General features: G+C 40.9%; 1 protein-coding gene across 5 annotated transcripts in view; it reads right to left on the reverse strand.

Moving 5' to 3' along the window:
- FAS (Fas cell surface death receptor) overlaps positions 1 to 20,671 on the reverse strand; it is a 34,179-nt gene extending 13,508 nt beyond the window's left edge. The window contains exons 1-4 of one of the 5 annotated variants that reach the window (XR_010838892.1): positions 19,801 to 20,063; positions 8,054 to 8,216; positions 1,367 to 1,504; positions 194 to 302 (exon numbers count right to left, since the gene is read on the reverse strand). Coding sequence is in view for 3 of the 5 variants with exons in the window: in XM_059054577.2 (XP_058910560.1) it covers positions 194 to 302; positions 1,367 to 1,504; positions 8,054 to 8,216; positions 20,265 to 20,294 (440 nt within the window). In the remaining 2 variants the exon portion in view is untranslated. Of the gene's footprint in view, positions 1 to 193; positions 303 to 1,366; positions 1,505 to 8,053; positions 8,217 to 19,800; positions 20,064 to 20,264 lie in introns of those variants that run through there. The other 4 variants (XR_009334083.2, XM_059054577.2, XM_067025087.1 and 1 more) reach the window with 4 other exon arrangements.
- Between the last annotated feature and the right edge of the window lie 6,358 nt (positions 20,672 to 27,029).

Raw genomic sequence — 27,029 nt, forward strand, 5'->3', positions numbered from 1 at the left:
CCCGTGTCTTCTCATATCGTTGGCTTGAGCAGCCAGCACAGTATCAAGCACATAGGAGGTGTTCAATAAATGTTTAGTTATAGGATGTTTGGGTGAAGAAATGGTTATCTAGTTGCTTGGAGGCTTCCCTTTAGGAAATCATTCTCTCTCAAGATATACCTAGTGTTTTAACCAGAGAAAGACTAAAACTTACGTGGTACAAGGGTTACAGTGTTCGCACAGAGATACGTTACAAAAAAAGTTTGGTTTACATCTGCACTTGGTATTCTGGGTCCGGGTACAGTTTTTTTCCACTTCTAGGCCTAGAAAACCAATTTGCAGACTATTAATTAGAGCAGCTAGTTATAAATGGACGATGAAGAGGATGGGCTGGAGCTGCATGGATTTTTGAGACCCAGCGCTTATGCTAGCAGTCACACCATCACACCTTTAGTAACACAACTAGCATTTAAATGCCAAATAGGCAACCCCAGGTTGAAAGAGTTGAAATCATTTAGCAGAGTTTTAAGTAGACAGACAATCCAGCAACGTAGACAACCCCACCTGTCCTTAAATGGCTCCCTTTTTCTCATCTAGAGCCTGGCTACTCAAAGTATGGCTTATAGACCAGCAACATCAGCATGACCCGGGAGCTTGTTAGAAATGCAGAATGTCAGGCCCTGCCCCAGACCTCCTCAATCAGACCAATGCCAAAACCCTCACTTAGAGATTCCGATTTTATTGCTCTGAGACGGGACCTAGATGTTGGCATTTTTCGGAGCTTCCTGTTTGATTCTAATGTACAGCCAGGGTTGAGGAACACTGCTTTAGAGCCTAAATAGGGATAAGAAAAGCTTTACCTCCAGAGAGTTCTTGATGTCTAACAAAACTGGGAATACTTCCGTTTTATTTTAATCTGAACCCTCAAGATAGATTGGGATATCCATGAAAATTCAGGTCCCCAACTGGAATTATCAGGACAAACCAGATCCCCAAAGAAGGGGGAGCAAGCAACCCACCCACCTCTTGGGTTCCTCTCTCCTTGTATCTGCAGGCGTCTGAGCTCTTTCTGGCTAAGAACAAAAGCCATTATACAAGCATAAATCAAAGCAGGGAAAAACAAGTCCCCGCAATTTTGATTGGAGCTGATGGAGCCTGTCCACCATGTTCACATTTAGTCAATTCTCCTACATCTGGGAGAACTGCCTAGACTTGACTCATAAATGTCACCCAGTACCTGGCCCTGCTTCACCCCAGCCAGGCCCCTCCTATCCCTCCTGTATGCTGACATAGTGCCAGAATAGGTCCCAATTTCAGACTGTATTATACATGGTGTTACATGCAGTACCGTGATTGGCCCCTTTCGTTGGTTTTTTAAGACACTTACCATGTTCTCCATCACAAACTCTACATCTTCTGCAGTTATAAGAATGATGGTTCTTGTCTGTGTACTCCTCCCCCTCTGCACAGAGCACACATTCTGGCTCACCTCCATCAATTTTGCAACCGTCATTTTTCCGTTTGCCTGCCCAAGAAAAAAACCGGAGCAAGTGTTTAAACACGAAGTAGTCATGCAACAGCAAGGGAAGTCATCAGGGATGATAATAAAACAGGAGTTGAGGGGCTAAGCTAATGAAATATAAATATAGTAGGGGAGAAAGTTGTTGTAAAAATCGTGGCAAGAGACAGAATTTCTCCCAAGACAAAAGCTAAAAGAGTCACTAAGGAATATGCCTACAGAAATAGGATGATTAAAAATAGGAGCATATAAAACAGAGGTAGAATGACCAAAAGCACTAGAAGAGACGCCTTTACCAACATTGGGGGGAGGTGAAAAGAAGGTTGTTAGGTATATATTCATGGCAGCGATGACTGCCACTGGCCACTGAGGTTACCTAATTAATTCTGCTTTCTCTGACTTATTTTACTTTCCAAAGTCCACAAATCCTGACAAGGACAGTATTGTTTAAGGAAGAGAACATTTGAAGTTCTAAAGACTTTGGTCAAATATTTAATAGCAACAATATCTTTAACAAAGTGCTTAATCTGGGACTTCCCTGGTGGTCCAGTGGTTGAGAATCCACCTTCCAATGCAGGGGATGTGGGTTCGATCCCTGGTCAGGGAACTAAGATCCCACATGCAGTAGGGCAACTAAGCCTGTGTGCCGCAACTACTGAGCCCGTGCACCACAACTAGAGAGCCTGCATGCCGCAACTATAGAGCCCTTGTGCTGCAACTACTGAGCCCATGTGCCACAACTAGAGAGAAGTCAGTGCACTGCAACAAAAGATCCCACGTGCCTCAACTAAGACCCGACACAGCTAAATAAAACAAAAGAAAACAAACAAAAATAAGTGCTTAATCTCTCTAAGCCTAACTTCTCCCTGCATATGATGGAGGTAATCATACTTCTCTTGCATGGCTAACATTACCACACAGGACCTGCCTAGTAAGTGTTCACAGTTCCCTTTTCACTCCCCTTTCTTTCTATTCCTGTGCCGTTAAGAGACAGAATATGTTATGATGTGCAGGCATGAACGTATTTACAACAAAATTTATTACCAGGTTTGCTATCTTAATACGCAAAAGTTTAAATCATATTCGCATTTACTTTTATTTACTTTAAAAATAAAATGAGTCATTGGATTTCTATTAGTAAGCATTATACAACAATACTTTCTGGAAAATTCATTTATTTAAGAAGTGTTTATTAAATACCTATTGTGTGCCAGGCACTTTCTAGCAGCTGGAGATACTGCAGGAAATAAGACAAAGCCTGGTCTCCAAAGGCTTCACATTGTCAAGGTAGAAGCAGGCAATGAACAAATAAATACAAGACAGCAAGTGGTGGTAAGTGCTGTGGGGAAAGCTAGTTTAGGGCAAGGGAATAGAGAATGAAGACGAAAGAGATAGAAAATATAAAGGGAAATCTGAGAGAAAAGCCTGACTAGTGACTGTAATTATTATGTTATAACTAATTAAAAAGAATAGGCAAAATCTAATCTGCCCCCCTCGCATGTACAGCAAAAATAATTTATGCTCTTTCCCCAGGTACGTGACTTTCTTAAAAACCTCACAGCATTCTTTTTTTTTTTTTGGCCTTTTAAAAGAAAATTTATTGTAACATTTCAGACAATTACTTTACATGACTATTCAGAAAATATTCTCATTTTAGATCCCATGACAACAACAACAAAAGATTAGTAGAACAACAACAAAAAAGATTAGTATACAGAGAAGGTGAAAGAAGGAACATTGGATATCTATATTAAATTTGAAAAGAAAATTCCTCAGTAACAGTAGCTCCTTGCCATTCATGAGCAATATGTTATAAAACCAACACAAATACTCAGTTTCACTTATTCCAGTATAGCATGTAGTTTCCATCCAGAAGAATGCAAGTAAAATGTATGTGCACCCATCAGATCCATAACAATTCTTATAATGGTAATAATAAATGATAATATTAACACTTATTAAGCCAAGGACTCTGCTAAACACTATTAACATATTTCCATTTAATGTTCACAATAATCATAAAAGGTTAGAACTATTATTATGTCCATTTTCCAGTTAAAGAACCAGAGTCAAAGAAGTCAAGTAACTTGCCAAAGGACCTGGAGCTTGTTAATAGCTAGGAGGAACAACCATCCCTGTTTGCCCAGGATGTGGGACTTTTAGTGCTAAAATTGGGGATGTCTCAGGCAAACCAAAATATGTTGGTCATCCTCTAATTGTCAGATGAAGGATTTGAAAGCAGGGTCTGATGCCAGAACAGAACTTGAGCTATTAAACATTATTCAATATCTGCTTGGTAAAGATTTCAGCTACCATGTTACAAACTAAGACAAAACTTTGAAGTGCTACTACAGCTGGTAAAGTGTAGGAGTTACATTCCAAGACTGGAAGCTCCCTGAGGTCAGGAGCTCTGTCCTGTTTCTCTGCCTTCATCTCACAGTCTCCGTGGCTTGTCTGCTACACTGGAGAATGTGTGCCCTGGGACATGGTTCTTCACTTGCTTTGCCTTTTCCTTTTTAACACTGGCCCATAACTCTCTCTCTGAAGTCAAAGCTTCCCCATTTGCCTTCCTGGGATCACTCTATGAAGGAATTATTTACTTGGTATGCCCACTCTGGATGCCAAAAACCTAACTGCAAATGGTGATTAGTACACAGTTCAACACATTACAACGTCTTTACGTTTTCCCTAATTTAGGACTTTGAAAAGGATTAGTCAATGTGGCAGAGATCCCTGATTGTCACCCAATATCCATTTTCCCTTCTCCCATAGGAATAGGATATTTACCAGGGGACATGGCTGCCCTGAATCAAGACTACATCTCCCAGCCTCCTTTGCATGGCTATGTGACTAAGTCCCAGCCAATGGGATGTTAGCAGAAGAGTCCAGTAATACCTTCCAGGATGTTTCTCAGAGCTGGTGTGCAGTTTAAGTCTAAAGTGTAATCTGCCGTATGTGCATGAACAGCAAAAATAATGTATGCTGTCTCTCCTAGGAACATGACTTTCTTAATGATATCACAGCATTCTTTTTGATAAAACAAAATACTACATAAACAAATCATGAAATTTAAACATATACAATATTTTAGTAAACAAAGGCAATGATAGGTCAATAGAAAAAAAATACATTGTGGAAACTCAGAACCAAATTTAAATACAGTGCATAAGGGTTCTGTACCATTGCAACAGTATGTTTAAGAAAACCAAGCCAAAGTACAACTTTAATTGCTTGACAGTGGAATTACACTGCTTTCTAAATGAATTGGCCTCTTTTTTTTTTTTTTTTTTTTTTGCGGTACGGGGGCCTCTCCCTGCTGCGGCCTCTCCCGTTGCAGAGCACAGGCTCCGGACGCGCAGGCTCAGCGGCCATGGCTCACGGGCCCAGCCGCTCCGCGGCATGTGGGACCCTCCCGGACCGGGGCACGAACCCGTGTCCCCTGCATCGGCAGGCAGACTCCCAACCACTGTGCCACCAGGGAAGCCCGAATTGGCCTCTTTAATGAATTACCTTGCAGCATGTGCCTGGCACAATGCCTACAGCATGACAGGGATATAATATCACAAGTTCGTTCTTTCCTCCAATGTATACAATCTAAACTTATCAAAATATTTAAAAAGTAGTTGTTTTCTTGAAAAGAATATTTTAAAATATATTTGTTTCTGAGTATAATAGTACATATGCTCATTGTAGAAAATTTGGAAAATTTAGGAAAGTGTAAATAGCACCTATACATCAACCACTCTGAGATACTGTTTTCATTTTGGTGCATTCCTATGCATATAAATACACACATATATACATGTGAGTATATGTGTGTGTACATATATATGTGTGTATGTACATATATATACATATATATAATGTATGCAGTGTACAATAGAATCCTTCTTATTGGATATGGTGATGTGATGAGGACTTTTTTGATTAAAAATGTCAGTTCACATAAGGGATCATTGAAAAAAATACTGTCAATATTTCAATTTATAAAATATAACTATATAATTATTTGCCACTCTTGTGATGGAGAAACAAGTTATTAGAATTCCACAGTCTTTCTCACTTAAGTCACATCCAAAATGCATCGCCTATGATTTCCTTTTTCTTTTTGGGGGGGCAAAATCCAACTTCATCTTTATTTTATTTATCTATTTATTTTTGGCTACGTTGGGTCTTAGTTGAAGCACATGAGATCTTCGTTACAGTGCACAGGCTCTGTAGTTTGCAGCACACGGGCTCTCTAGTTAAGGTGCATGGGCTCAGTAGTTGCAGCATGCGGGCAAAGCCCCGTGGCATGTGGGATCTTAATTCCCTGATCAGGGATCGAACCCAAGTCCCCTGCATTGGAAGGCGGATTCTTAACCACTGGACTACCAGGGAAGTCCCTGATTTCCTTTCTCCCTTTCTTTCTTTCTTTTCTTTCTTCCTTTTTTTTTTTTTTTTTTTTTGCGGTACACGGGCCTCTCACCGCTGTGGCCTCTCCCATTGTGGAGCACAGGCTCCGGACGCGCAGCCTCAGCGGCCATGGCTCACGGGCCCAGCCCCTCCGCGCGGCATGTGGGATCTTCACGGACTGGGGCACGAACCCGTGTCCCCTGCATCAGCAGGCGGACTCTCAACCACTGCGCCACCAGGGAAGCCCTCTTCCTTTCTTTTTGATGGAAAGAAAACTTAAAGACATCAATAATCTGTGTGAAAGGCTTTAACATTTTTGTGATTTTTCCATGTATTTTGCCTCCACCTAATTCGTTAACATTTTTTTTAGTAACCCGACTTTACTGAAATTCTCCAAAGCATTCAAAATAATTTTCATAGAAATAAAATCTGTTTTTTCTGTGTATTCATATATTGATTTATGTAATATTTAATTAAATTACATATTAATATCACAACACCAATGAGCATAAACAAATTTGGAAGCAATCTGAATATTGATAAGCTTAAAATTTTTAAAAAAAGGAATAGAAGTGGAAAGAGTGGTTAGTATATATTGGACACCATCCAGGATCTTTTAGAGATGGAGCAGAGAGAATTAGTTAATCCAGCCAGCAGATCAGTTAGAAATCTCTTAAGGGAATTTATATACATTGAGGCTTATATCAGAAATTTATCAGAAAACATGACTTTGATTCATACATAATATTCCAGTCTTTGAATACTCCAAAATTTACTTAATCTTACATCATTGGGTATCATAGTGAAATGTCATGCATACATTATTTTCTTTTCTTTTTGACTATTTTCTTAAGACATTTTTCTATAAACCTATTACTGTATCAGTGTATTTTCAAATTTTTGATCCACATATCCAAATTTCCTTCTTAAAAGGTTTTTTAACAATTTACATCCCAAGAATGACATATGAGAGTTATCTCACAAGCAAACTCACCAGGACTGAGATCGCTTCTAAAACAAAAATAAAACAAAGCAAAACAAACAAACAAAAAGCAAACAAAGTCCTTAACAGTTTGATATTCAAAGCTTATTATCTTCATTTTAATTTGCATTTTAGGTTTTAAAAATAGGAGTAAAAGTGTCAGTTCACAGGAAAAATAGATGGTGTTTAGCAAGTTACAAAAAAGCCAGAAAGCCATTCTTCATTCTCATTTGGAGAAGAGTAAATGTGAGTACGCTTAAATATAAATGGGTTGGATTATGAGAGATTTTCCATAAGGGTTATTAAAACCTGGAGAGAAGGCCAAGAAGGACTGTTAGAATCTTTTTATAAACAGGGCCTGTGCCTGTTTAGCAACTAGAGTGCTGGAGGCCTGGAAAGCCAAACATGAAACTTACCACCATCCTTTATGGTTCTATTAATCTATCGCATATGCCCATGTGTTGTTTTCCTTTATCTTCCTGTTTTCCTTCACAATACAACTGGGAGATCCATATCTGTATAAAGTAGTAGTCAACTCTACTCCATGTTGAAAAAAAAAGTCTGCCCAATTGCATTTTGCTTAGCTTCCTTCCAACTTGTTACTGTTTGATGGATTTCTAATCTGAAATTGGTTTGCATTTCAAAAATACTGATTTTAAAAAATGGTTGGTTTTTGTCCGTTGCTTTCCTAGCTTATCTAGTTATTTGGTTGTAAAATGCAAATGTATTTTGCAGGCTTCAGTGCTAGGACAAACAGCTTTCTCAGAGACTTTCTGATCGAAGGGAAGTGTTGAGACATCTCTTAAGGATAGAAGTCCCTTGCTTTCAGAGCTCCACAATTATTATGATATATTCTAACCAGTCTGATGTGCTAAGTTTTAATATCCACAAATTAGTCTGCTTTTGCTATTGAAAAATGGAGCTAAATAAATAAATCCTCTCATTTCTGAGGTACATGTCATTTATAAATTATATTTACTTATTCTCACATCCAACCAGTGTGATAAAGATGACATAAGCTGGTCTTTGGAAAATAATGTCATTATTTTTTTTCCTTCCCAGTCAGGCCATAATGCAGGAGAACTAAATGCTGTAAAAACACTTTCTTCATTATTATTAAATGCTACTCCTCACCCTGATTTTCATTCTGATCGCTAGATTTTTGTTGTATAACATACCAGGAGGACACGGCTGACAACAAAATCCGTGCTCACGATACAGGCCTTCATCGCAGCTCTCCCTTTTAGTAATATTCTTACTCAATTTCAGCATCTCAGAGTTGCTATCAGCCACATGAGCATTATCACCTTTAGACAATGGTCCAGCAATGGAGGTAAATATCTGTAAAAGAAAAACATGAAGAGAATTTTACTGACTTCTGAACTAAGCAACTTGGTAAATAGGTGTAAGCCGCCCCAAATGGCTGTATTTTTATTTGCCATGCACAGGCAAAATCAACGTGCGTTCCATCCTTCCACTGACTCATCTCCGAAAAAGGAGCAGATCAATTGCGTGACAGTCCAGACCTCGGGTTCTCCAAACTACCCGAGAAACAGCATCACGGATGGTAGGAGCCACAGCTCTGGGCTCAAAAGTCACGGCTCCCACTTATCAGCCCTATGATTGAGGGAAAAGTCACTTAAACTCTCCAAGTCTCTGTTTTGTTATCTATAACGTGGAAATAATCTCTTCTTCATAGGTTTGTTGTGATGATTAAATAAAATAATGCACTTCAAGTTCTTAGCACAATTCCTCACACATAATAAATAGGTGCCTGGTAAGCATTATTATTATTATAAAGTTCCAGTGAGGAACAACATAGCAGAGTAGGAAAAAACATGAAATTTCAAAACGACTGTGGTTTGAATCCCAGCTCTGCTGCCAACGCTGGCTTTGGGCAAGTTGAAGGGCCTCACTGATCCTCAGTTTCCTGATCTGTAAGTGACAACAGTACTTTCTGTCTTGAAGGGTTATTGTGAGGATAAAAAGTGATCATTTCTCCCAAACCTGGTACTTAGCTTACAGCATGTTCTGTTTCTTCCTTTTTTATATATAGCAATAGAATCTACAGTTTTGATGAACTCCTTCCTGGTTATCTAACCATACGATAAATCCAACAGGATTTTCTTTACTTTTATTCAGGAAAAATGAACTTCTCTTAATAGAGAACCAATCTTTAATTTATTATTTGTCCCTTGTTTTCTGGAGACAAAACCCATAGGTCCAAGTGACACTGTGTCAAATTTATCTTAGTTAGGCTTGAGTTCCTTAGAAAAATGAGCCTCTAAAATATATGGAAACATTTGGGGGTAATGTCTGTTTGATTCCTTTCTCAGGTTCTCTAAACATTTATTGTTTGTCTCTCTAAACACAAATACAAATAATTTTTCATCTTATGTGGAATAAGTAAATTCATTGCTAAGCATCAAAAAATTTTAAACTGGTTCTGAGGATTTCTTCCTCAAGGTCATTTTTCATAGTTTTCATGGCATACTTTTTTTCTTCTACTTTATGGCATCTTCTGGGTCAAGGGAACTAAATATTCTTCACGTATCAATCACTGCCACAGGGGTCACCACATCTTCCCTTTTAGCCCTTCCCCCTTTGTCACCAAAGCCTGAATCCCTTCTAAGTCACAAGATACCATGGGACCTCCAAGGAAGGAGGGACGAAGGAGATGCGGTTGCCATCTTTTCCTCCTGGGATGCATGTATTGATGTATTTAAAAATACATTCCGGGCTTCCCTGGTGGCGCAGTGGTTGAGAATCCGCCTGCCGATGCAGGGGACACGGGTTCGTGCCCCGGTCTGGGAAGATCCCACGTGCCGCGGAACGGCTGGGCCCGTGAGCCGTGGCCGCTGAGCCTGCGCGTCCGGAGCCTGTGCTCCGCAACGGGAGAGGCCACAACAGTGAGGCCCGCATACCACAAAAGAAAAAATAATAATAATAAATAAATAAAAATACATTCTAACATCCAGACTCCAGGAGGGAAAATCACACCAAAATATCAAAAAAATACCTGACTTATCCAGGGTCACTCATGAGCAAAAGGTAGAGAGCTAGGACTCGTCTGAGTCTCCTCACTCTTATTACAGTGTTTTTTCCCCTACACCTAACTCACCATAAAATATAGCTTACTTTCTCTATATGAACAATTCTATGTAAAGAATAATTGGAAATGGTAAACAGATCGGAGGAATTATGCCTAAATATACTGGCTTCACTATCAAACCACTGCCTTTTCAACCCAACAGACATTTCACTAGCACCTTCTAGGTGCCAGGTTCTGTGAACACAGAGACAAGTAACATTGATTATAATCGAAAATGAATGTTAAGTTTCCAAAAGCAGATTTGCACATGCGCATATTATTTGTAATGTATTAATCACTGGGGGATTTTTTTAACATTATATTTGCATGACTCTTACTTTTAAAAACACATTTGAATCTATGATCTTCTTCTAAAGCAGCTTTGAACAAAAACTATTTATTAGTATCAATTTCTCTTTGCAAGATGACAGTTCCCCACTTCTTACCTTTTCTACAGAAGGTCATCCTGTCATCCTGTTAATATTCGTCCCTCTTCTAGATCAGAGCATCAATAGCTAATGAACAGTAACTGAATTGGACACTTTAGGAAATAATAATGTGATTGAAATCACACCAAAGGGTTAACTGCTAAGACGGGAAGGGCTTTCAAATGAAAGTCACTCACCTTTTAGGATCCTTATTCTATAACAAACTTTGTTCTACTTGACAGTCAGAAATTAAATATACTAACCATGTAACATTCCAGACATTGCCAGCACATGAAACTTCTCAAACAAATGTAAAAATCTCTGTAGCCAGAAGAAATCAGTAAGTCCTTTTTGCAACAGATAATGGAAAACTGAATCTAAGCAACCAAAGTGAGTAGAAGCAATTCCTTTCTGTTATCAGCCACCTCTGTTGATGAGAAGAGGTGAGATATTACTTGCTCTCCTTCTCTTTCAATTCTGGTTTCTCACCAGAAACTGAAGAAAATGACACAGATTTAAACTCAAAGAGATCTGAGTCAAAATTGGGTAGCCAAAATTGACAAGTCAAAGGTGCTCAAAGTTGATACCCAATAGTGTGTGGGTGTGTGTGGGTGTGTGTCCCCTACAGCTATAGGTCCCATCCTTTCCTTGGTAAGCTAATTTCACCCAGCAGTCATGTGACAATATTACAAGCAGGTCCACAATTCCTGGTTTAAATGATCAAGCACTCAGAGTGCTTAACATTTATGTAATGTAACATTTATGAATTGTTACCTCAGTGTTATTTCTAAAAAAAACTGTGCATATACTAAACGTTCTGGAGCTGTCTAAAAGAAATGTACTTTCTAATTTTGCTTTAGTTTTGAAGTTTTTGACTGGAAATCAAAACCCACTGTCCAAAATACATTCAGAATTTGAGAAATGTGAATCTTGGAGTAGAACAGTGAAAGACATAAACATCACTGGCCATGCAGCAGATACCAGTGCCAACTCCTCTCATATTTGATCACACCTGCTTCACAGAGCTGAATTTCTGGAAACATTTCCTACTTAGTTCAGCATCAAAGAGTTATGTCAAGGATAAAAAAAGATAGATGGGTCTAAAGAGCATGTTCTAACTCTTACAAGATATTATGTAAGCAGTGTTCCACACAGCTTGTACTTTTTTAAGTTTTTGCATTAGCTCAAGTTTGTAGTATGCAAAGATTTAACCCAAACTTTCCAGGCAGAAACTGGGGTGTTTTTGACTGCGACAAGGCAGGAAACCCACAAAGAACTAAATGATCAGAATGCTCAAAAAATTGTTTCCAAAAAAGCTGAAAAGGCCAGAAAATGAGTTAAATAAAATATGTGAAAAGTGGATAAGCTAAGGCAAATGATAACCAAATGGGAAAAAAGGAATAAAATTAATTTAAAATTTCTGTCATGACAAAGATTAAAAAGTCAGAGAGACCTCAATTTTATATTCTGCTGGGAATAATATTAGCTAACACATTAATCAATTACTTAAATGAGTAAATGACTAGCTGGGAAGGGCTTTCCAGGCAGGTCACACCCAGAGGAACTTGGCTTAGCCCAAATGGGGACATACCTAAGGACCTCAGCAAAAGCATTATTAGCAGCTAGCTATTAAGAGAGATAAAGGTAAATGTCTCCTGAATCACACTGGTAATTAACATGTTGACCACTGAAGCCATAGTGGGATCATACAGCCAATCATAACCATAGACGCTGCAATCTCATAGAATCCTGGAACGTCAAAGCAGAAAGGGACCATATGAGCATCGGCTCAGCTTCAATATAGATTATTAAAATGGATCTCTTTGTGTCTTTCATTATCTACAGGATTTTTATATTTTCTGCAAATCAGAAAATTTGCTTCTCTCTCTCCTCCTGAATCATTCGTGAAAATGTTAAGTCAGGAAACCAAACCCTAGACATTTGCCTGGCTTTTTACAAAGTTCATTCACATACATCACCTCGTGGTCATCACAATAAATCTACACATGAGGAATTATTACGGTCTTATTTTATAGCTGAGGAAGCTAAGCACAGAGTATATGAAATGACTCATCCAATAACCCACAGTTAGGACTGGCTAAGGGAGGATTCCACTCTTCTGGCCCAAACACCTCTGGGCTGTTTCAAGTTTACAAATTACTTTCCTAGTTGCTTTCTCCACTTAGGCACGCAAACAACTCAATTTGCTTTCAGACAATTGTTCTCCAGACGCCTGTGTGTTAATTATACAATGAACCTTCAAAGCAAATGCATGTCGAAGGTGGAGGGAGTCTGGCAGGAACTTCCTGGAAACCAGAAGTCAGTCCCCTGCCCTCTAGTCTGGGAAAACTGCAGCAGGACTGTCCAGGTTGGGGTTCTGGCTGGCAGGGAAGGTAAAACTCCCCAGCCTTGGTCTGCAGCTTGAAAAGAAGGGGAGTTTAGGTTTCCCTTCCTCCAACCTGGGTGCCATCATACCCACTGTGAGTCCCTTGCAGGGGTGGGGATCTGCGATGCACAAACAGGAATCAGAAGTCCTCCTATCCTCCAATCTTTGCATTTGCTCCATTTGAAACTCTCAGAAACAGGGTGACGTGAGAGTTTGTCCCTTGTATCAGATGATGAGAAACTGAGAGAACAGTTGGATTTTTATTAATTCTCTGCATCAGTGATGAATCACTTTTCATAGCCAGCCTGGTTACTACACAGAAGAAACAAAGCAGGAATGGAGCAGGAATGGCCAGACCCAGAAACTGATGACCACCCTTGAGGTATATCACTTCGCTTTGACAAGCTCTCCACACTTTCCCAGGAATCATAAACACCCAAGATTTAATATGGCAATTACAAATAGAATAACATTGCAGTGACTGAATTAAACAAACTACTGGAAGAAACTGAAAATCCCATTAGCATTACTTCAAAGAAGCAGTGCAGCAATTGGCCCTAAGAGATGAGCTAGGGTTTGAAAAGGAAGTTTAAAAAAATCACCTTTTTTTTTTTTTTTTTTTCTGTTCTTAGTGAAGTTCAAAGCAAACAGGAAAAGAATTTTAAACAGCAGAGGCAAAGAAAAGGTGTCTGGTGGTGAAAAATGGCAGCCCTTCAAATGGCAAGAACAAGTAGACATAGTCTGGAACAGTCAGTGAGATTTTTCAATACTGAGCACACACTTCAGACTGATTATAAATATTCAAGCTGACTACAAGCTCTCCAGTAATCATGGTGAAGAGTTTTAGAAATGACCCAACCCAAGTCCTTCATCTTATAGGAGAAGCTATGCCCCAAACTGGTGGTAGGGTGACTGGTCCATGTCACACAGCTAGCTCAAGAGAGTCAGACTCCTATGGGCTGAATTGTATCTCCCTCACATCCATATTCCTATGGTGAAGTCCTAACCCCAAGGACCCCAGAATGTCACCATGTTTGGAGATAGGGTCTTTAAAGAGGAAATTAGTTAAAATGAGGTCCTTGGGTGCACCTTAATCTGATATGACTGGTGTCCCTATAAGAAGAAACTTGGACACAGGCACAGACAAGGGGAAGATGACGTGAAGACACAGGGAGAAGGCCATTGACACACCAAGGAGAGAGGCGAGGAAGAGATCGTTACTTCAGGGTCTAGGCTCCTTCTAGCCTCCAGAACTGAGAGAAAATAAATTACTGTTTTTTAAGCCACCCAGTCTGTGGTGCTGTGTTACGGCAGCCACAGGAAATAAATACAGGCCCAAACCACCATCTCTTAATTCCCTCAGATTCTGGATTTGAGGGAGGTCAGTGGTGCATACACACTTGGGAATTCCTCATAGCTCAGCACTAGGATTTCCCATCTTGAACTATCACTGAACTAAACAGACAAGAGATTGCAAATAGTCTTCAGAACCGGCATCATCAGGGGCCCATAGGAACCTGAATTTCTTCCCAGTCTTACAGGCCCCACTAGGGGGTTGAAATCTCACTGTCCCCTACTGTCCAAGACACAACTGGAACAACAGGCTAGTTCTGGTCATTCGCTTTTTAGACTTTCAGTTACTTATCAATACTTTAGGAAAAAGGAATTCTAAAAAGACCATTAATAGTTCACCATTTCCAATTGTATAATGCATCTCTAATATATTTGTGTAAAGGGTAAGGAAATAGTCATGACATTTTGTAGTAGGTGCATTATTGAAAAACTGAAATAAAAACAAATAAAAGAAAATTTCCTATATAAAAGAGATAAGTGAAGATTCCATTCGTTCTTACTTTTTTTCAAAATGTGTAAATAAAATTACACAAGGTAATCTTATTCCAGTAACGTTTTCATTCTTTCTTAAGGCTAGTTTCTTGGGAAGACCAGGAGAGAGATAGTTGAGGCAGTAGGAGTACATGACTGGTTAGACCCCTGACTGAATCAAGCCATAAATAAAACAAAATTAGGAAACCCAGAGAATTCCATCTGGGATTAGATTTTGAGTTTAGTACTAGAGTTAGAAAAATCGTTTTCAAAACCCTGAAAGACATTAGAATCATGTAGTGATGGATTAAAAATTTTAAAAACGCTTAGGTCCCAACACAGACCTAAAGAATCTGGATCTCTGAGAATGGGGTCTCCTTATGATTATGTTCAACCTTGTTACTTAATATTTAATAACCCTGGTGGTTAACTTTGATGCTCCTCCCAGCTGAAGACCAACTGAAGGAAGCACAATTTGAGGTTAGCAGGCGACTACATTTACATGTGAGAAGATAAGAGTGTTACAGAGTAACAGCATCTGTGCTTTGCACTTGCAAATCAGAATTTTACTTTTCATGGAGAAATAATGACCCTTCTAAAAAGAAGCCCGAAAAGAAGTCACCTTTGGTGGAGGAAATGGGTAATGGGAGGGCTACCAAGTCCTAAACTAGAACCCTAGAGTTCTTAAATGTCCAGAGGGGTCACAGGGCTACCACAGGAGTAAAGCATCCAGGTGGAACAGACAACTAAGTGTAGGAGGGGCTGGTCAAAGGGAGAGGTGCACGCGGACCAAAGGGGCAGCCATTTGATCCAGGGGAGTGGGGGTCAGGTGGCATGTGGATCCAGATCTTCCATTGTTCAAGAGAAACCAAAATCTTCCAACATTTAAGTGGTGGCAGCTAATATTAAAAATACATACCTGCATACATACATACTGTATGTGTCAATACTGTGCAGGGTAGACAAAACATAGTCTTGGGGCAGTGTAAGTCCAATTTTTGAAATCAGGCCTTAATCCATACAGACACCCATGTGAAAAAACAGTCCATTAGGAACAAGGATCCTCTTGTGAGGATGGCTAAAAACCATAGCTCAATCCTCAGCAAGGGGCAAGAGCCTTACACCACATGTTCTGAGTTCATTTCCTCTCTCTCTCTCCCCCCTCTCTTTCTTCTAAGATCTCTGACCTCAGAAATCAAAAGTGTTGATGTTTCTCACATCTTATATTTTTATGGCCTCCCAGAACACAGAGGTGACTAAATCCATAATGCTGCATCACTTGACTGTAGGACAGCCTGACATTAATGACTCCGAAGCAAAGTTTATTCTAATTTTCCAAGTTGATCCCAGTTCACAGCTTAACAAAACCTTCCTACGGTAGGCTTGCTTGCCTTGCTGGGCTGAGTACATCTGCCGATTGAATTTGTAGTCAGATTTACTAACTTACAGGATTGGCCTTACTCAAAATGTACAATTTCATACGAAAGTCACTATCTTCCCCCACTTAGTGGATCTCGGGCCAGGTGTCCAATAGAGCAATGGCTGCTGTTTCTAACTGCCCAAAGATGGGGACGGCTTGGTTGCACAAAAGCTCATTCCAAATCAGAAAGGGAGCTGTGATCAAAGAGGAGAACTAGCCCATTTCCTTCTGAGGAAGGTGAAGTTAACAATCTTACAATGATCAACTTTCTAATTTGGGCCTTACAACTCATAGTCTCACTTCAAAGAAAATATTATGAAAGTAGGCAAGTACTTTTGAATTATTTGTTCCTGTTTAAGACTGAATGGAAAATACTTAATTGGTGTTAGGAGTGCAACTACATAAAAAGCTAAAGATATGTTATTTTATTTCATTTTGTTTATTTATTTATTCATTTTATTTCTTTCATTTCAAAGCAAGGGTCTTCCAGAATATGACAGGACTTACTAGGTAGTTAAATGCTGTTTTCCCACTTTTGTGAATAGATACACACACATAGCAAAAAGAATACAATACTATCCATTAAGGTACTTACAATGGTCCTACAAATAATTTTTTGGTAATAATCTATATATGTTATTATCTTTACATTATTACTTATTATTTTTCATCATGAGTCAATAAGTCTTTAGTACTTATTACAAAACATGTGCTCACTTAAGGGACTTTTGGAACCTAAGATAATTCACCAAAAGACACTTAACTCACTAGGGGTTTTCAAGTGGGGGATTTCCTTATTCAGGTTTTTGATCATCTCTTAGAAAATGATTACTCTGTCCTTGGCATTTGTGGTATAGTGCTAGTAGCCTTCAGAGAGATTCCTTTGAAATACTGACATTTCCACTATTAAGAACTATTTAGAAGTAAATTACTTGTTTAGTGTCCCAAAGAAACTTACTTAGAGACAACATCCAAATCCTGAGTCCTCTTTGTCTTTCACCTTTTTCCTTCTATAAACTCAATGCAAGAATAAAAATTGCTTTCTCTAAATTAAACTCTAATTTTGCCACTAAGGGTGGTAATTGTACTATGGAGACAGACAATAGAAGATTTTTCATTCACCCAGTTGTAGCTAGTCATGAAGGACCGAAAGATTTCCATATATCAATTTCATTTTGCCTTTCCAATCTTGCCATCTTTTATAAATTTCTGTTTTTCCATCCTGGTTGTTAATGTTTTAAATTACACTTCATGGGGCTTCCCTGGTGGCGCAGTGGTTGAGAGTCCACCTGCCGATGCAAGGGACATGGGTTCGTGCCCCGGTCCGGGAAGATTCCACATTCCGTGGAGCGGCTAGGCCCGTTGAGCCATGGCCACTGAGCCTGCGCGTCCGGAGCCTGCGCTCCGCAACGGGACAGGCCACAACAGTGAGAGGCCCGCTTACCGCAAAAAAAAAAATAATAATAAATAAAAATAAATTACATTTCATAATTTATTTAATTCATAAGAATTTTCAAGTTTTTTATGACTTAAGGAAAACCTGTTAAAAACAACAATAAACAGAAACACATTGCAACCTATTTCATGTTTCTTAGGCTGGTTTAAGAAAAATTATTAAATTATAAACTAAACAACTGTCCATTATTTTGTCCCTGTAACTCTTCTGTATGATTACTTATAAATACACCGACTTCTTTTTCAGCTGCCCTCTCCTTGTCCTCAACCATAATTTTGAAAAGTGCTCTAAGAAATAAAGGAGAGGAAAATGGCTAATCTAGTAACTGCCTAACCATAGACCTAAACAGTACAAGACAAAACCTATCAGGACTATGTGCTATTAAAAGAAGCAGCAACAGTCCTCACAGCTATTTCTCACACAAATTTCTAAAGTAAGTTTGCCTCTTTTTCTGTATCCTTTAGACACTTGTGAATTGTTTAGGGCTTTCCAACTTACTTATCCTAGGTCCCATGGAAATGACACCAGAAACTAGGGGAGAGAAAACTAACTCCAAGAGGGAAGAAAGAAGGGAAGAGAAACAAAGAGGTAAAGGATGGGATATTTGCTGATCATAGATTGCACTAGAGACCAGAGGACTAGAGGAAGAAAGAGGAAAAGAGAAAATATGGCCGCTCCCTCCCACCCACTTCCAGCCCACTGACATGATTAAACCAAATTTACTTCTGTGTTCCATGTAATTAGCACTCGTGCCCCCATTTATTTGCACACTAGTAAATAAAGCCCTACTAAGTGCAAAGTCATAAAAGCAAGCATTTTCTGGAGACACACAAGGTGACATAATGGTGTGGAAACTTCTTTAAGAATAGAGGCGTGATATTGTGCCAGTGATGGGTGCAGGGCAGCATTCTGTGTAACTAAATTTAAGAATCATATTAGAAAAGAGAACTAGAGGATATACTACAAAATGCAAACAATGATTATCTAGGTGATAGGGTTATGTCAGATTTTTTCTTTTTATACATCTGTATTGATAAATTTTATTTGATAAATGTTAATTTCTTAGGCCATATATCATATATAACAGTAATAAGCAAATTATGTTTAATATATATTATAGATATTATAACATGTATATATAAATAAATGTGAGTGTATATATATGCACATATGTGTGTGTATGAATGTGCATTCTTTCAGAAAAGCAGTTTCCTTGGTGCCTTAAACATGCACCTCTGGTAAAGATGCTATAGTATAAAAGTTAAGCATAGCTCTGGGCTTTGATAATTTTGCTACACTTATTAGTATCGTTGTTCCAAGAACTAAGAGATTGTCAAAGCAACTAACACTTCACTAAGGCGGTGGTTAATGATAAGGAAGAGAAGAGTGTGATCTGAGGTTGTATAAATGGTTTCTCAATTTTGAATCCTAAATTTTCTCGAAGAAAATTTCTAAAGGAGCCCAAATATTGTACATTATTTCTGAAAGGATCAGGGAGAATTTTTTTTTTCCAATCCTACGATTGTTCCAGACATCAATGCGTTTTTCCTTTCAACTCTTGGTGTCATCTAGACATCGGGTGCAATCAACGAACCCCCCGGGCTTTGGAATTGGATCTAAATTAAATCCCAGCTCTGCCGCTTACTGTTTGGACTCGGTCTAATTACTTAAGCTTTCTGAACCCCATTTCGCCATCTGTAAAATGGAGATGAGGACATCTTCCTTACTGCGCAGCTGCTAATTAACTGAGATCACATTCCTAGACATTCTGATCACAATGCCTTGCACTTTGATGGGGCCCAACAAAATAAGAATCCGTTGGCTTTCAGAGAATTCGGAACTCAAATGAACCTCTTGAGGCCAAGTGTCTTCGATCAGCCATCACCAAGCTGGCATTGCTGAAGTAGGGACTCTCCAAAAGAGGTGGCCGCTTCTTAGGCTTCTAGGCCAAGTACAGGCTCCCCAGAGCGTGCGCGGTGGCAGCAGGTACCACCGCCTGAGCAGTGAGGCCCAGGTTCCCTACCGCCCCGGAGTTCAGCAAGCAATTAAAGATAACAAGAAAGAAAATGGAGAGAAGAAAAAAATTTTTAAAGACCAAACCTGAGACAGTGACTCACGGTCTTAAGGAGAGGGATTACCGGAAGGGAAACAAGTTTCTTTTTCTGTGTAGCGATAAGGTAAACAAGTCTCTTAAGGCGCATTCAGCCCCAAGATAACTTTTTCAAGAAAGAAACGGTGCAGTCCAAAGCCTCAGATTTAACCACCGCCTCGGGGCTGATTTATTCTCTAAAGTTGGGAACTGCCAGAAAACTTGTATTACCAGCTCAGGGAGTGCAGGTTCTCACCGCCCCGCGGCGCGCACATCCACCAGCACAGCAGCGGTGCTTCGGCGTGACTTGTAAGGACTTCTCCAGAAGATCCCCTCCTGGCTCCGGTCCCTCCAGCGACCCTCAAACCTCGCAGGCCCCGGCCCGCCCCCCGCGCCCACACCTCTCTGGGCCGCGGACAGCGTCCCCGGGGAGCACCCGGAGCTGTTCCGCCTGCCCCGCGGGCTTACCGCTCTATATCCAGCCCCAAGAAAAACGAGTTCCCCGGTTTCCTGAGATCCCGCCCTCAGGGAAAGTCCTGGCAGCCCTGGTAACCCAGACTGTCACAGGCCGGACAAGCCCGCCGCCCACGCGCTTATCCCCCCGCCGCCCCCGGAGCTAGTCCAGCGCCCGCCCGCACCGCGCCAGCCCAGTGGCCGAGTGGGAGAGGCCCCCGCCTGGGCAGGAGAAGACTCACCAGTGGCCAGAGAACCCAGATCTTGGACATGGCTGTGGAGCAATCGCCAAAGTGAAGGAGCCTCTCCAACTGGCACCCGAGCGGGTCACACACCCCGTGAGAAGTGACAGCCCCGCCGGGCCCCTCCCCGCGCTCCAGCCAGCCTGGGAGAGTGTTCCCGCCGGGACCCGCCCCGGGGCGCTCACGCACAGTTACTCCGGTAGCGCTTTTCTCTTTCTCCTGTAGCGTCTCCGAGCGCCTGCGTGCCTCTTCTGAGAGACCCGAAAAGACTTAAAAGAAAGGTCCCCGAGCCCGGGGGCAGGGGGGAACCGAGGTTGGAGGAGGAAGCTTTGCTGGGGAACGCCCGGGTGGGGGAGGGCACCTTCGATTCTGCAACTCAGCCTGCGCGCTCACGGGGCGGGGTGGGGGAGTGACGGAGGTGTAGAGCCGGGAGTGGGGAAAGAGCCAGGGCTTGTTGCACAAACGGGCATTTCCCGTTGTGGGCGTTTCCGCAGTCGGCTGACATGCCTAGCTCAGGTGAGGATCTTGAGAGCGGGCTTGATGTCCTTTCTAAACTCTTCCGCAGTTTAAACTGGGAAGGCTGGGGAGGACTGGGGTCCAGAGCGCAGACATCCTGCCGCCTTGCAGGAGCCTCGGCTAACTGTTGGGATTCTCAGAAAAGACCCAGTCTTCCCTCAGCTCCACGTGTTGTGGTGGTGACCTGAGAGGCTCACAGGAGTCCCCGGACTAGTGTATGTAGTGAGAGTTACTGAAGAAAAGTTTCAGATATTGTGCTATGGGGATTCCGAAGAGGACGGACCCCTTACCTTTTATTTCTCAAGAGGAGTGCAAAGCTAACTCCCAAGACAAATCACACAGCTCCAGCCGTGTTAGAAGTTCACAATTACTTACCCTCCTTTGTTACTCATTATTTCCTGGCCAATTTTCTTTAAAAAAAAAAAAAAAAAAAAAAAAGTAGTACTTTAGTGCTTTGGTTAACAGCTCGAAGTCACTATTGTTTTGGAAAAGTTGATCTGTTTAGCCAGTTCTGCAAGAATTTTACAGAAGGGAGTTTGTATAATGACATCATCAACGAGCATAACTCTGAAAGTAGTTCCTAGGCTGGGCACCAGTGAAGCGGTATTTCCTTAGCGTCCTTCACTAAGCTTTTTACCCTCACTCTGGTGCTATTCTTCCTTCCCAGTTGGCTGTATCCCATTAGGAACACTCTCCTTTCCCCCCCTTTGCCTGGCTCATTCCTCATCCATCAGGCTCCCTCTCTGTGGACATTTTCTTCTGGTAGTCTTTCCAGACTCCCAAGTCTGGGTGAGGTCACCCTCCTAAATGCTTTCACTCACCTGGTATTTTGCACTGCCCTCATGGCCCAGTCTTGTAGGTATGGATTTACCTGTCTCTGCTTCATCTCCTTGCAGATTGATAGTGCTGTGAAGAAGACCCTGGCTGGCCAGTCCCATTCCTACAGTTCCCAGCCCAAAACAGACACAAAAAGAAGTGAATGGTGGGGGGCTAGAGCCAGGAAGTTGGGGGGGTGTGTGGGATGTGGAGAGACTGTGTATTATCTTTGCAACTCTTCTGTAAACCTAAAACTGTTCTGAAATGTAAAGTTTATTGAAATCAAAAAAGAATCATAAAAGGAAGGAAGGGAAGAAAGGAGGGAGGAAGGGAGGGAGGATAGAGAGAAAGAGAGACAGAGAGAACACTTGACAAAATCAGCATCTCATGAGAGTGAATCATGAGCCAGCAACTTTTACAAATGATTCTTCCTTACTTAATATTTACCATTTTAACCCAGTGAGGTAGGTGATTCTTAAACTTACTTTATAAATAAAGAATTGTAGCCCCAAAAGTTTAAGCAACATTGGCAATTTGGTTAGTTAATAAATAGCAGATCCAGGAATTAAACTTGGATATTCTTGTTCCTGAGGCCCTGCTCTTTCTAACCCGCTCCGCCCCCCTCCAGCCAATTACCCTCAAGTTCAATGAAATAGTTATAGATGCTTTGTGGGGAGAAATGTGTTTCATGATCAAATGATTTTAGAAAATTCTGGGTTAATTTAAACAGCTCTCTTAATCCAAGACTTCTCAGAGCCTTCAATATGCTAATATGCACTGTGACTGTCTTAGAGGGGGCTATGGCATATACTGTTCCCCAGCCTTCTTTGTCTTTATTATGGAGTCCTTTGAAGGACACCTTCTGAATGACCACCTTAGGAATGCTGGTGTTCTGGGAGAAACAGTTCAGACTTCTCTAACGGTTACTTTTATTTAACAATGCATTCCTACGGGCCTCCAAGCCTTCAAGGGCAAAGAAATACAATTTTAATAACAGAATTTCCGGCACTCTACCAGATGTGGGAGATACTTTGGACAACCATCCTGATTTTACTGAAACCACACCATATGAGTTAAAGCCTGTTTTTCTACTCTAATGATATCCTTGCCATTGAACATTTCATTCTGAATAACATTTAAACGCACATCTGCCTATTTTAAAAAGCTGGGAGGAAGAAAAACCCCAATACCTTTTTACCACCAAGACTACCTTTATTTCTTCCCCACGAATGTTTTAAAAATTGTTGTCAAAAAAATTGCTCTTCCTAAATAGCAACAAATTGATTTTAATAATCCCCACTTGCAGTGCACATTCATGATTGTTTATCCTACATCTTTTCCCCTTCTTCCTGGTAATAGCATTTCTAAGTTGCCTTTGTTCCTCTTCCCTCTTCTTAGCTATTTGATGTGGGTGGTTGTATTAGTCAGGATTCTCTAGAAAAACAAAGCCAATAAGATATATATAGACAGATATCAAGATCTATATAACTAGATCTATCTATCCACCTTATAGATAGATAGATAGATAGATAGATAGATAGATAGATAGATAGATAGGCCTATGTATATATATAGAGAGAAAGATGTAAGGCATTGTTTTATGTGATTATGTAGGCTGGCAAGTCCAAAATGTGCAGGCCAGTCTAAGGAGGCTGGAAACCTAGGGAAGAATTGCAGTTCTCATCCAAAGACCATCTGCTGGCAGAATTCCCTTTCTCTCAAGAGAGATCAGTCCTTTTCTTAAGGCCTTCAATTGATTGGATGAGGCCTACCCACACTATGGAGGGCAACTGCTTTACTCAAAGTCTATTGATTTAAATATTAATCCCATTCAAGAAATACACCTAGAAACACCTCTGATAGTACCAACTGTTTGGGTATTGTGGCCTAGTCAAAGTGGCACATAATCCTATGTATCAACATAGGATTAACCATCACAGTGGCATTGACACCAATTCCAGGGCCTGTGTGTGTATGTAGTGAGGGGGGAGGAGGACAGGGAATCCCACTTGGTTAAGGCAACCAGCATATCACATTCTGTTGTAAGCTTTCCTGGAAACAGTGGGACACAAACTTTTTTTTTTTTCTCCACTGCATTTGGAGTGGAAATATTTGAAGTGTGGAACTGGTGAGGTCGTTCCTGCCAGAGCTGAAGACAGAGTCAACCCACGCTGAGAGAAAACCACACTGAGAGGCTGAGCCAACTACTGTCACCTGAGTCCTGGAGTGATTTAGTCCTGAAATCGAAACCTAGACTACCCACAGTTACCTGGCTCAGTACATTTCTCAGTGTTTGCTTAAGCCATACTCTTACAGCTAAAAGAATCTTCACTACTATGTCATCAGAGCTTATAATCAGTGTAAGAAATTCTCTGCTATCAAAATTAGTTGTTACAAATGGACTGTTGCAATTTCAGGCTCAAGTAAGGATAAAGGCCTAAACAAGCCTGTAGAGATGGCCGAAGATCTAGGGACTCACTTCTACCAAAGAATTTTTCTATAGCTAGAGGGCACCAGATACCACATCAGCCAAGTGATGAAGAAAGTTGAATACTGTTTCCATCCATGAATAGAAATATATTTGAGTTCTTGGGAAATGGAAGAAAGAAGAGGGAATGTTTTGATTTGGATATGTAATCTGTGAAGCTGATCATAGAGACATTTTCATCTCCCAAAGAACATCTTATTTCTCTCAGGGTTAAAGAAATGATGTATACAAAGCACCTAGCACACTCAATAAATACTACTTACTGCTTTGGCACTGCTCTTCCTAAATGAGGTGCCGTCACAGGACAGGTTGCTAATTGGGGTCACAGTTCAGGTAGAAAGAAAGACAAGTTTAGTAGCTTACAACTACTTTCCTGTATTATTTCCTATATGAGTGTGTTCATGGGCCCGAAGGTACAGGAAGGTACTTCTCCTTTTTCTCCAAGGAAAAGTGCTTGGAGCCTGGCTGACAGAAGCTGGAAAGCTTGGCCCCTGGGATGTGGAGCAAGTTACTCAATCTCCCAATGTCTTCCGCCATGAAAACTGGTATATTAACCTACCTCTTGAGCAAGAACTTGAAAAAGACAATGGACTAGAGAGCATTTAGACTTTAGTGGCTAGGGCACAGAGGGCACCCTGAGCTGCAGGTACTTGGAGAAAACAGCTCTTCTGTAGGGCCTGATTTTGTAATCCACTTGGGCACTCCTCCCCTGAGTGCCCTGAAAGCACAGATTTTCTATGAATCCACACACGAAAAGTGGGCCCACCCAAGGTGTTCAGAACCGACACACTGAAAGGCGGGGACCACTTTTCAAGAAGTGCTAATCTGGTCTGGGGCAGATGAGATTTAAGGCTTTTTTTTTTTTTTTTTTTTTTTTTGCGGTACGCGGGCCTCTCACCGTTGTGGCCTCTCCCGTTGCGGAGCACAGGCTCCGGACGCGCAGGCTCAGTGGCCATGGCTCACGGGCCCAGCCGCTTCGCGGCGTGTGGGATCTTCCCGGACCGGGGCACGAACCCGAGTCCCCTGCATCGGCAGGTGGACTCTCAACCACTGCGCCACCAGGGAAGCCCAAAGCTTATTTTAAGGCTATATTTCTTGAGCCTCAGTCTACATTTTGCCATATCTGTACTTTCATTTAACCAATATATATTTTAAGTCAACTTGCTTTGTTTCTTAAGTAATTTATTTTTAAAAACAAAGCATTACTTTGTAACTATAAATGGAAAATCAGCATTCCTTACCAAAGATAGAAGGTATCTATAAAAATAAATGCACAACCATTGAAACAAAATATTTGCCTGCATACCACTAAAAATGTTTCCCAAACCACCCATGGTAAGGGTACCACTACACTTCTGGAAAGGTTGACCTAAGACCTGAAAGTCTCTGCTTTAGCCTTCCTCTCTGCCTCCAAAATGACAGCCAGAGAAAAGACCAGCAAACCTGGGCCTCAGGCCCATCTCTAGGTAATGTCAACAGCAAGAGATGTCAGAGCAGCATGGGGTTAGGGACAGTCATTGCCTGTTAAGCCCCATCTAGTGCTGGAGGAGTGTGATTGGGGGCAACCCTCCACCAGGGCACAAACCTTTCCCTATTAGAACAGGCTGAGTGACAGGTCAAGGGAGATGATGGTTAGGGAAGAGGGGAGGGTTACAGCAAGTCCTGTAAAGCTAGAGAGAAAATGCAGAGTGAGGTATTAGAGGAGAGATAGGGGAACAGGAGGCTAATTTAGAGCACAGAGCACCTGGAGAGAAGGAAGAAGTAGACGGTTTTCTGCAGAAGGTGGCCTTAGTCAACTAATACAGAAGAGTGAGGAGGATAGACCCGTGGATTTAAATCCTAGTTCAGTTACTTCACTAGCTGTGAGAAGCTTTGCATAATATTTAACCTCGTTCAGCCTCAATTTTCTCACCTGGCAAACCTAGGGGCTTGCAGTGATAATGATTTGTCTGGGAGTTGGTCTTGCATTTTGTAATATTACTTTAATTTTTGCAGTAGGCAAATGTCCTCTCAAGACTACGTGGATCACCAACACCTTTCATAGGTAACAACCCATGTGGCCTTGGCCCAAAGTTACCAACATTGGTGCCCTTTTATTTATCTGTACTGCTTTTTCTTCTTCACCAGGTTAGAGAGCATAAACATTGCCTGCAGCCCCTCATCTTGGCTTCTCCACAAAGGAAACAGTATATTTTAAACTTTTTGGAAAAGAAATAAAAAGAAATCATTGGCTCAGGCTCCTCGTTCTCATGATCATCTATTGTTGGCTCTGATCAGGTCCCTCTCTTCATATGTGACTTGACCATTGAGACAGGCGCAAAGGTTTCATGAAGAACTAAATGCAGATTGTACGCCCAGCTTGTGCTACGTCTGTGGTTCATTTGCTGGTTCAAGTCCACTACATGGGTGTTGACAAAGAACAAAGATCTTAATAACTAGCTTTGTGATGTGCCTCAGTGATTATTATAAAGTTGTTCAAACCCATAATGAGAAATGCCCGAAAAAGGAGGGTGTCATGGATGTATGATTTAGAATTGTTTTAAATTTCTAAGCATCCTCTCCTCCCATATACACACCACCTTCTAGGAAGGATGATTCTCTAGAAGACTCTCCCAAGTGTTGTAGTGGGTATGAATCTGCTGGGTTTGGAGAGGCTGAGACTGAACAAAGATACAAAGCAGGCGTCGCCCACTCACCTGGCTTTGAAATCTTGGAATTTCCAAGTCATCCAAGGGGCTTTAAAATTTTTCTTCAAACTTATTTTTATTTAAACCATGAAAATATGTTGGGGAGAATTTTTTAAGGAGAAAGGAATGTGAAATCCAACAAAACTAAGGTATTATTCATGATAATATCCAATAATATTAATTATATATTTTTTAACATCTTTATTGGAGTATAATTGCTTTACAATGGTGTGTTAGTTTCTGCTGTATAACAAAGTG

Source organism: Kogia breviceps, chromosome 2 (assembly GCF_026419965.1).
Source record: "Kogia breviceps isolate mKogBre1 chromosome 2, mKogBre1 haplotype 1, whole genome shotgun sequence".
Classification (NCBI taxonomy): Eukaryota; Metazoa; Chordata; class Mammalia; order Artiodactyla; family Physeteridae; genus Kogia; species Kogia breviceps.